The sequence below is a fragment of the Notechis scutatus genome, chromosome Z (assembly GCF_049901735.1).
Source record: "Notechis scutatus isolate UNSWTSFEM ecotype Mainland chromosome Z, rNotScu1.2, whole genome shotgun sequence".
Lineage (NCBI taxonomy): Eukaryota > Metazoa > Chordata > Lepidosauria > Squamata > Elapidae > Notechis > Notechis scutatus.
The window spans coordinates 96,339,078-96,350,703 of record NC_142025.1 but is presented as its reverse complement, the minus strand read 5'-3'; the positions used below and the strand labels follow the sequence as shown (position 1 = coordinate 96,350,703).

General features: G+C 39.6%; 1 protein-coding gene across 1 annotated transcript; it reads right to left on the bottom strand.

Moving 5' to 3' along the window:
• Positions 1-747: 747 nt before the first annotated feature.
• NAGLU (N-acetyl-alpha-glucosaminidase) lies at positions 748-11,537 on the bottom strand. The gene is given in 7 exon segments (XM_026669831.2): positions 748-3,197; positions 3,200-4,378; positions 6,036-6,292; positions 7,122-7,207; positions 8,157-8,303; positions 8,398-8,545; positions 10,573-11,537. Coding segments are annotated over 7 exon segments (2,373 nt in total). The 5' UTR covers positions 11,094-11,537; the 3' UTR covers positions 748-3,162.
• Positions 11,538-11,626: the final 89 nt, after the last annotated feature.

The following is an 11,626-nucleotide window of genomic DNA, read 5'->3' as shown; positions in this document are numbered from 1 at the left end:
CAGAATTCCTGGGCGAGCGAGCAATGGGGGAGAGGATTCTGCGAGTTGAAGTCGACGCATCTTAAACGTGTCCGAAATTGAGAAACCGATTCAGAAGCTTCGATTGGTTCATAATGCAGAACAGCATGCGATTATAGGGTTTGAGATCTAGATCTGTTAAGATTTTCTCCCACGCATTAGGTGGGATAATAATATCTTGATCGTCTTTTGTTGCGTGCTTGCTTGCCATTTCACATTTATATATTGTCTATTTGTTGTTAAAAGGTTATTTTCCCCCTTATTGTGTGTTTGTGCTGTATGCTTTCCAGTCACACATTCCGTGCTGGGCAGTCTTATATTGTAAATCTTTAATAAATAAGTGTTGCTATATGTAGTTATTACTATAGCAATTCTTTAACATGTGTCATTTTTCAATCTGTAGTTTCTATTGAAGCCCATGTGCTTTTTAAGTAACCAAGAATATTGTTGGTGTTAAAGGATCTATTTTATCTGTAATAAGCATCTATATATTGGTTCAATGAAAGAAGTGAGATTCTATAATTGGTTAGGGCTGTGCATAATTGTTCTTTGAGTGCTTCCTAATGTTAAATATAAGCCTATCTATCTGAATTCAACTATATTGTTTCTTGCCAAAGCTAGACAGATACTTTATCCTCACTTTCCTTCAAACTTGTCAGTTAGAAAAAGTTCAAAACTGAGTCTTGGTATCTGCAGTCCCCAGAAGAAACTATATTTAGTCCAAAGTACTCAGTTCTTTATATTCAAACCAATTTTTAATTTATTTATTACAGATATACATTATTACCCATTTGACAAAACTTAAGGTAATTACGGTAGCAATAAAATAAAAATACAATCAAATGGAAAATACAATCAGTTGTTTGGAATTTTCTGGTCGCTCTCTAGCCTTAAAAGCAGTATTTATCACACTTACATTCAGAAGAACATTGGGTGTGCTATACTTCATATATTTGCTAGAAGGTGTTGATGCTTTTGCATCTTATTTATAGTTGTGGCACATTATGGATACTTTATTACAATAACTATAGGAAAATGATTTATTTCCAGTTTTGCCTTATTACTCAAACAACTTGAGACCCTCTCTTAAGAAAGCTTGCAGGTCTTTGGAAGCACTTAGCAAATAAACGTGCTAGGGATAACCTGTCCCAGAGTTCCTTATTATTGAAGCAAATTTGGCAATTTATACAGGTTTTAGATAAAAGTAGAAAACAGTATTTATCAAAAAATCATTTTTAAAAGCATTGTAAATTGTACATTACAAGACTGTACTTATATAGGAAACTACCTATTAATATATCTAGCATTTTCTGTTGCTTTGTTTTGTTCTGAAATCCTACAACATTTTTGCAATGTATTCTGTGTGCACAGCAGTTTGGATTTGAAGCCAGAAAAATGCTTTAAATTTCATTGTTATGTGTCTGCAAATATTTCCAAACCAAATATTTCTTTTTTCTGGAATTGAACTTACAGAAGGACAGCTAAGTAATTACAGAAAAAGATGTATCACATCTTTTTGCCATCAAATAGAAAGATTCCAACAGCCTCACTATACATCCTTTGAAATACACCAAGTCTTCATTTTGCCCCACTTTGACCACAAGAGGGCACACCTGTACAATCATAAAACCCAGAAATCACTAGATAATAAACTATGATTTATGAATCTGGGTGAGTGTAAATATAACTTTGTAATTCAGGAAGAGAAAGCCACTGTAAAAGATTATGACCAGAGGAAAATAATAAAACACTAGAGGTTTGAGGACATTGTCTTAACTACATGAATTAGTCTTTTCCAATAGACTAATTAGACCATGTAATTATCACATGCTTCATAAAGAGAAAATAATGGGAATTGTGGACTTATATACCTGGAAGGGAGCTAGTGGGAACAGCTTGGGTATTCTCCCTAAAGTTTCCAAGTCCATGAAGAGGCAACATTGGTTCATCTGAAAGTGATCTATAAGCCAATCCCATACTTGTGAAGTGAGAACATTAGCTGAATCCCTTTCTCTGCATTCCAAGTTGTTCTTATTAATTTTGAAGGGCATCCTGGAAGGAGCACTATAAAGCAGTATATAATCTAAGCACTATTGCTATAATTCTTGTAGGTTAGGATTATCCTACAAGCCAGCATATAAATGATCAGCAAGCACTGGAAACAATTATGCATCTTTTCTTTTGTTGTTATACTTTCCTCTGTAGTTATAAAGGAAAGAGAAAAACATTGCTCTATACTTTTTTAGTTTGGTGATTCTTCATTACACTGAGTTTTCAACAAAATATGGCTTTGCCTATACAGGTACTGCATAAATCAAGAGCAATTTCCTCTATAGGCACTTTCTTAGAGGAGGAAAATTACACTATCAGTTGCATAGAATGATCTATAGAGAGGAAGACAGCTGAGTAGGGATATAGTTGTCTTGAGGAGCCAAACATGGCTTTGTAACCATCTGTACAAATAGCACTCATTTCTGCTTAATACAGTGAACGCACTTTTGAACTTAATTGGAGCCATGCTCCAATTATTTGAATAACAAAGGCAGGTACCTCTAAGATGGCTCAGTAATTAAAGACACTGCCTGGGTTCAAGACCCAAGTGTCATGTGACGGGGTGAGGTTTCATTACATGCCCCATTCCTGCCCCTCTAGCAATCCAAAAGCATACAAATGCGAGTAGGTAAATAGGTACCACTTCAGTGGAAAGGTAACAGCATTCTGTGCACCTTTCATGTATAGTCATGCTGGCCACATAACCACAGAAATGTCTTTGGACAACGCTGGTTCCCTTAGCTAAGAAACAAGGATAAGTACCAGCTCCTAGAGTCTGACACAACTGGACTGGGGAAAGCCTTTTATCTTTCCTCTAAGATCATATGCTGAATTTTTGCCAATGATTACAAACCATATTCAGTTACTACCTATTAGAAGTATTACTTCCATGATTTTGCACATAGCCTGATGTGTCTCTTTTTCCAAAAGCTGAAAACCAGGCCTTTTCTCCCTTATAGTTCCAGTTCTATTTGTGGACATTGGGACATCTGTTAAAAAAAATCAAGAGTGAGTTTTGACTCAGTAAACCAATACAAGTACAAAGTTGGAATCAATGATCCACAAAGTTATACTGAGAACAGAGTGTCTCCATCACAATGCCATCAAGTGACTGTACTTCATGGCAGGGGGTAATATTTAAGATATATCTTTGTAGCTATGTCTAGCGTATTGCCAATAGGTTTTGATGGATACTGTTTTCCATTGTAGATAAATCTCCTTTCTACTTTGAGGATAGCTTGGTTAAATTGATCCTGGTGAAAAGGTGTTCCAGAATTGAGGCATTTCACCAAGGTGATAATGAAAAGCTTCCAACGCATCCTGTAATAGTCCAGCATCAGTCCTGCAAGCTGTTTATTGGCATAGTCCAAAATGTTGCCATCAGGTCCCCAAAGAGTCAGCTGGTTGCGTGCATTAAAGTCATACAACTGTTCCTCTTTTTTGCTGGTGGCCATTTTGTGGGCAGCTTCTAGCCATCCTCCCAGCAAAAAACGCCTGTCACTGGAGAGAAGAGTGTCCAGTTCTGGAAGAAGGTCATAGATTAGAACACCACCAGTAATTAGGAGTTGTGACAGCACACGTTTCTGAAAAGCCTGTTTGATTTCCAAATAGTAATCACTTACTCGCTGTTGCAGAACTTGACGAACCACATCCACGAGGTCATAGCAGAAGGTACTGCTGTTGCCCAGTTCATCAGAAGCATTTTGAAATAGCTGCCAGGCTTCGTAGACATCACTCTTATTGTACCAGACCTCTGTGTTCATCCGAAAAGAAGGACGATGAACAAGGGGGCTGTGGTTGTGATTTACACAAGGCCCTGAACAGTTGTAGACACTCTGGAACAGCAGTTGCCAAGCCTTTATTACTTGCATGTTTTTGACACCATAGCGCTCTGTACTGTATGTGGAAACCCACTGTTGTAGATTTACTGGCTCCTTGAGCCAACCTAAATCTGTTATGAGTTCGTATATCACATCATTTTGTTCAATACCTTCAGGGGTGAGGCCAATGCCAATCATAGTAGAGTTGAGAAAACGTCTGGCTTCAAAAGGACCTTGGTTGATGCTTTCCACCATGCCAAAAAGGCCATGGTTCCCACCAAAGTTGTGAAGCATACACCAAATGAAAGGCTGCCCATAGAAGGACTCCGTCCAGAGGTAGACAGGTTTAGATTCAGCGAACAGGTCCAGGACCAACATCCTGCCTAGAGGTACACCTTGAAGAAGGGCTTTAACTTGAGCAGGTTGCCAGAAATCTCTCTGGTGTTGGAAAAGCCAACCTTGCATCAGCCATATGGCGTGGGGATCAACTATAAGGACAGGCACAGTCCAAAGAAGGGAAAAACACAAATTCAGAACCAATTACTTCTATTCTGTACTCTTCTCTATTCCTTCCAGCCCTGGATTGCTGTGCTGTGCTGTTTCTTATTCTGTTTATATCATCATCATCACAACAACAATAATAATATAGGTTCAGTTTCTGTTTACAAACCTGTAATTCTGTTGGCATACTGTATGCTTTTCATTTATCTACCTAAAATTGTATTTTGTGCCCTGGATTTCTCTTGGAAGAAAATGTTTCTGGTTCTGTTTTTTTGTTTTGTTACAGATTTTGCAATCACAGCAATACAATTAATCTTAGCCTGAAAACCTATAGCTGTAAATCTACTAGCTGTAAACATAATATGAGAGTTAGTATGATGGCATGGATGGATTGAAGCTGATGAAGCCCTGATTAAAATCTCTATTTGTCCATCTAGCCAGATGGATAAATGATGGACAAATCACTATCTCTTGCTTTTCTTTCTGATATAGATATTAACAAGAATAAAAATAATAGCCCAGAATATACATACATACATACATACATGTACACACCCACACTAAATAAACGCAAAATTCCTTTGATCAGAGTTGATATGTTTTTTTGTGCTGTACTTCATTTCTAACTCAAAATTATGCAGAATATCTCTGAGCAACGAGAATATATGAAGATACCTTATTCCAAGACAACAAAGTAGCAATTCTATATGTACACAATTTAAAGAAAAGAAAAAGAAAAAAAAATACAAAGTTCATAAAATCTCAGCAACAAGAAACAGAATACCTACTTTTGAATAAATAAATACAAATCCTTACATATGATTCATACTCTAGATAACTGGGCAAAAACATTCACATGTGTTTATTTGCCATTTAGCAAAGAAAGGACCATCTTACCCCACACGGAAATTACAGAAATGTTGCAATTAATCACCAAGGAAGATGTGTGTGGTGATAATATGAGACGGCCTTTTTTATAGCAGCACCCCAGGAGTGAAAGCAGCTTATAGTTTTTAAGGAAACTGTGTTAATTTCATCAGATTTTTAATAGTTTATTTGCAAACTTGGTTGGTAACTGCTTTAATGTTATTGATTGGGATATTTCTTCCTACTGTGAACTGCCAGTGAGCTCCTTATGGGAGAAAAAGTTATAAATTTTAGTACATTATTAAAAAAACCTCTGACCTTCCACAACCTTTATGGGTATTAACTCACCATTTGAAATTATGAAGAGGCTCTACTATTATCCTTGCAATATAAATTCTCTTCTTATGACTCTGTAATTCCATTGGATGAAGCTGAATGTTTACTAGCCAGATGCCCTTCCTGACACCATGCGGAGGTCATAGCAGATATATTTTCTTTGCACCCAAGGAGAGAAACATCTGCTGCTATCTAGGATTGAACTCCCAACTCACTACTTGGCCACCAAGCGAATGGCAGGCAAGTGTCTTCACTACTAGGCCACCAAGCCACACTTACATTATCCTTGCAATATGCATGGCTAAATGAGTTAAAGATAATGCGCTAAAGAGATAAAGATGAGCAGAGATAAAGAAAGGAAAAGAAAATTAGGGCTAAAGATGAGCAGGGATAAAAAGGGAGCAAAAACAGGGAGGAACAAAAGGCCCTGTCACTTCATACCTTCAGCCATGGAGCGGAAGACAGCTGTGCTGACCATAGAGAGGTAGGTGGTATTTGATGAAAGTGGGCGCATCTCATTGAAGGTGTCAGCACTGTATACATGATCTGTACCAAACTCTTTGATAAGTTCCTTTAGAAAGAGGGTCCCTATGACCTGAAACATGGGGTCTTCAGGTGACAACAGGTAAGCACATGAATAGGTGCAATCAAAATGGCTCCAGTTCCCCAATTGTGTGGCATTGACCTGTGGAAAAACTCTAACATGGGGGAAAAAAACAATTGTGAAACATTACAAAGTCAACTTCAAATTCATTGGGTTGTGTGCTAAGTGCTACAAACTTCTGCAGGAAGATTTAGGCTCAAGCAAAGAGAATACTCAATGGCAGGAACCCGGAATATTAGAAAATTTCAAAGCAAGGAATACACTCAAAATCGTGTGTCCCTGTTGTATCTTCTCCACTGACCTTTGGACCCAGATGTGAAGAGGTGTGGTTAATAGTAAAGGGAAATATATTCTGCTTGGATTCAAAGCACTTCACAGAACCATTACTTAAACCCATTCTGAATTTCCCCCCAAGGAGTTCTCTCTTATTTCAGTACTGGCTTTCACATGAATACTCCCCTCAACAGTTCTCATGCCTTTCTCCCACCAAAAGTCCTACATCTTCTAGACTAGGTCCTTACTTTTTGGGCTAGCCTGTCATTCATCCCTTGGAGAAAGACCACTGCTTGGTGGATAAGTACATCCTTTCCATAAAGTAGAGCCCTAAGTTTCCTTTCCAGGAAGTCTGAAAGCCTTGGGATCTGCTGCCAGTGAGTATAGGCCAGTTTTCCAAATGTAGGCCTTCTAACTTTATAAGGCCTAATGACAGTGGCTATTATTTAAAAAAAATGGCTATAGACCATTAGTTAACGGTGGCAACTTTAAAATGTATGGACTTCCAGGATTCTGGAATTGAAGTCCATACATCTTTAAATTGTCAAGGATGAGAAACAATGATGCAGACAATACTTGGCCAGATGGAAAACAGCCAGTCCTGCTTTGAGGCAGTTTCATATATGCTCAACCCAATTTTGTTAATTTACCTTAGAATGCCCTGAGGGATATGCCCAGAGAAGGCGGGAAGCACTGTCCATATACCCAGAGACCTCATTCTCTCTAGGATCCTGTACTGGAAAGGTAAAAGAGTCAGGATGGAGCAAAGCCACAAAATAATTCATATTGTGCCCCACAACTCCTATAAAATTGGTCCAGAAGGCGGCCCATTTTTAGAAAGAGCTCTGCATTCTGTGGGCTAAATGATATGAGATTTAGGATCTAATTTTCTGATCATTCCTGTTTTACTCAGAATCATGGTGTGTAATAAAGTTGAAATACAAATAAGTAATTTTTTTTTTAATGGAGCTAAAACGACTATTTAATTTACTCCATTCTTCATATCCAGAATTTTCAATAATGCTGATCTGCGATTCATTATAAAAGCTTCCAAAATGTTATCCAAAAAAAGCAATAAATTGCAAATAACTCTGATTTATTAAATCAGCTGATAAACCTAGCATACTGGTTAGGAACCCACACTTGACCAGTTATGATGCTTGACAACCACAGACAAGTCATTATTTTCTGCAATAACTGATGATACAATGCAACAATCAATTCCCATGTAAGGCAATCTAAGTTTAGAGAAGGAAGAATAAGAGTGCAATATTACAAGCACCCAAAATGCTCATGAGTCTATGAGACTGGTTATGATCAGTTTACCAGGATATTATTACTGTTAATTTTAGCATATTTAATATAAAGAATGTTTATCCTTGTGTCTTTTAAAAACAGTAGGAAGGGCTCTTGCCAGATAAATGCAAGACTGTAACTTTCAGAAAGTTCAGGTGCTGAACATCACGTTTTCTCTTGCATTACATGTCTCCTCCAATCTTTTCCTGAAACATAGACTAAAAAACACAGGGCTAGATTACTTTGTTCAGCTTCAGTGCTTTAAAACTCAGTGGGCCAGATATAAGGCTAAGCCCACATTTGCCTACTATAGTTTGCCACAAAAGGCATGAAGGAAAATATGACAGAAGACAAAAGGCTACACTTTCCATATCATGAAGCCTAGGTACCTGCAAATTTAGTTTTTTCTGGTGCCAGGAGAAGGGCAATGGTCCCGCCCAAGTGTGCAAATTCCCCATTCGGTTCCAAGCTAAGAAAGCAGGGCCAGTGAAGTACACGTCAATTTCTGATTGCTTTAGACCCAGCGACAAATACACCTAGAAAAACAATAGTAGAGCATGAGAGTTGTTTTAAAAAGATCCTGGTTTTAAATGTTGTTACAGCCACAATAATATGCTTAATAACACATACTCGCTGCCAGATGGCTTCCTGCCCAGTGAATGCCAGTGCCATGTTAATACCATGGAGGGCCATCCAGTCAATCTCTTGTTCCCAACGGTCCCAGTTCCACCACACAAAGGAATAACTGTAAGTGCAGACATTTTGATAGAAGCGGAACCTAAGGAGAAAAATACAATAAATGCATAAGCAATACATTGAATGTGCTAATGGAATTGTTCTTCATACATTTTTAATTATCAATTCTCTATACTGTATACCACACTTGCATGATTCTCATTGTAATAGCAATAGCATTTAGACTTATAAACTGCTTCACAATGCTTTACAGCCTTCTCTAAGCGGTTTACAGGATCATTCTATTGCCCCCAACAATCTGGGTCTTCATTTTACCAACCTTGGAAGGGTGGAAGGCTAGTCAAGCTTGAGCCGGTGAGAATCGAACTGCTGGCAGTCAGCAGAATTATCCTGCTATACTGAATTCTAATCACGTCACCATGGAGTAAGAAATTCCCTCTTTTATCACATTAAAAGTTATAATTTGGGAAGAACTGGCTTCAAGTAAATAGCACCTAGCCAATCTTGACTGGTTATGAAAAGTGTTCATAGCATCAGGAATAGTTAGTATTTTGGCTGAAGCTCACCAGGAATCCTGAGCTACACTGGACTATTTGGGGATAACCCTGAAAGAACACATTGACCAACCATTTAGGTAGTTTTGGGGGAAAAAAAGTCAAAATGAACTGAGGCTTTATCTGTTTACTTGGGAAAGTCACCCAATGTGGTAGCCAGATCACATGAACCATGGGGCTTTAGGGCTGCCAATGGTGGAAAAGGATGACTCAATGGATGGAGATTAGCCTGTACTTGTTATCCCTTCACTCTAGCCACATTTGTTTTGCGGGGCCTAGCATTATCCATGACAGTTTATCTTAGCCAGCCAATCAAGGGCATCATGAATGAGGAGTGAATTGTTAGTTATTTCAAGTGTTACAAGTAGTCCTTGACTTACAACAGTTCATTTAGTGACTGTTTGAAGTTACAGCAGCACTGAAAAAAGTGATTTATGGCCATTTTTGCTTTGACTGTCACAAAAGGGAGGGCACCTGGAGATCTCTGAAATCAGTAAAGGACACTGCATGAGCTACACTGGCTCAGTTTCTTTTGGTGCTACTCATCACCTTTACAGCCAGGGTATTATTGGGACACATACACCCCTAAGGGTATTTGCCCATTCTGGTAGATTAGGTAAAGAGAGCATTCTCTTAAGTCCATTCTCTTGAATTCTGCCACCTAGAGGGACCTAAGGAGCATGGCTTTTCCATAGTAAAATAAAAACAACTGCAGATAGTCCTCGACTTACGTCCACCTTTCAGCCCAGAATTTATGTTGCTAAGTGAGAAATTTTATAACGTTTGTTTTGCCACAGTTAAGCCAATCACTGCAGTTGTTAAGTGAGTCATGCAGTCCCCCATTGACTTTGCTTGTCAGGTTACAAGTAGTGATCACGTGACCTCAAGTCAGTGGCCAAATTTTGATCACATGACTAGGGGGAGGGTGCTGCAACAATACTACAGGTAGTCCTCAATTTAACGACAATTGCCCCCAAAATTTCTGTTGCTAAGCAAGTCTGCTTTTAAGGATATTTTGCCCTATTTTACGGCCTTTCTTGCCACAGTTAAGTGAATCACTGTGAATCTGCCTCCCACATTGAGTTTGCTTGTCAGGTGGCAAAAGATGGTCACATAACTTTGGAACATTGCAACAATCATAAACACATGCCAGTTGCCACAGGCAGTCCTAAGTGTGAAAAAGGTCATTGCATCATTATTTTCAGTGTTGTTAACTTCGAACTGTTCCTAAACCAAGAGCTTGTAAGTCGAGGACTACCTGTACAGGTTTGAGATCTGAAGAGAACCACTTTGCCTTAAACAACCATTGGGCAACGGGGTGTTTTCAATAAGCCCCAGATAGAAGCTTTTATGTCAAATATTCTGCGAATTTCATTTCGGCACCTGATGATTCAGGCTCAAAAGCTTCGGTCAATTGGCAGACTGGTGAATTTATCTGAAGCGGAACTCGGGGCCCGTACTTTAAAGATGCCTTCTCATATTTTCAAGGCGAAGCTCCTGCTTCGCAGAGGTCGGGGGACCCTTTTTTCTTCCTGCTCTTCCGATGTCGAATCACCTGTTGGGGCTGGTGACGATAATCTCTGCCGAGACAGGGGGCAATCTCTCCGGCAGTCGGAGCTGCGTCCCAGACCAGGACACGTGGCAGCCGCAGAAATCCTTCAAGTAATGGTAGATCCCCGAGGCGGCGGCTACTCCGCTAGAGCCAGAGACGTTTATCGTGCCCGGCGTCTCCGAGCTCAGCCGGTATGTGTCGAGACCTCCAGGCCCGGCCAAAGACCTGTTCACGGATACCGCGAAGGCAGAAGCTGCCCTCGGGCCCAGAAGCCGCTCCAGGAGTTTCCGCACCGCTGTTGCTTGACGGGCTTCTTCCGCCTCCGGCTCCAAACGAGCTATCGCTTCCCATTGCCACAAAGGCCGGGAATTGTCAGCGGCTACGGCCGCCGCTACGGCCGCCCAAAGCAAAAGCAATAGCGGACGCGACATGGAAAAGGGACCCCGATGGGAAGCTACAACGCAGAGAAGTTCCGGGGAGCGATCTCTCCCGAGCACGTTGGCCAATGGCTGCCGCAGCTCCATTGCAGTCCAATTGTTCCTTGCCACGCTTCTACGACAATCACGGGAGCCGCTGCTGGGTGGGCAAATCCCAGCCTCCTTTAATTCGCGCGCGTTCTATACAGTTCCCTCAGGTTAAACTGGATTCTGGGGTGTGTTTTGCAGAAGCGGAGAGAGGAGGGTTAGCAAAACTTTCAACGGAAGCCATAGAAATGTAAAATCGAAAGTTATAGAAATGTAAAAATGTAAAAACGAAACCACAGAAATGTAAAATCGAAAGATATTTCCAACCCACCAGAAAGGGCAGAAAAGCTAATTAAACCATCCACCAGAAGTGGCTCTCTAAGCTGTTTTTAAAAGCTTAAAAGTAGAAAATCCAAAATCAGAATTTAAATCAAGTGCTTTTCTTGCTTTTAAGTAACTACAGTGTAGTTATCACATAGGCATTTAAGAATAAAAAAAAAGTTTTTAAATCAAGAGAATTACTTCTAAACATTCTTAGAATTGTTTTTCTTCAGTCACGAAAAATCTCGAAAAAATGAGATTGAATGTTAAGA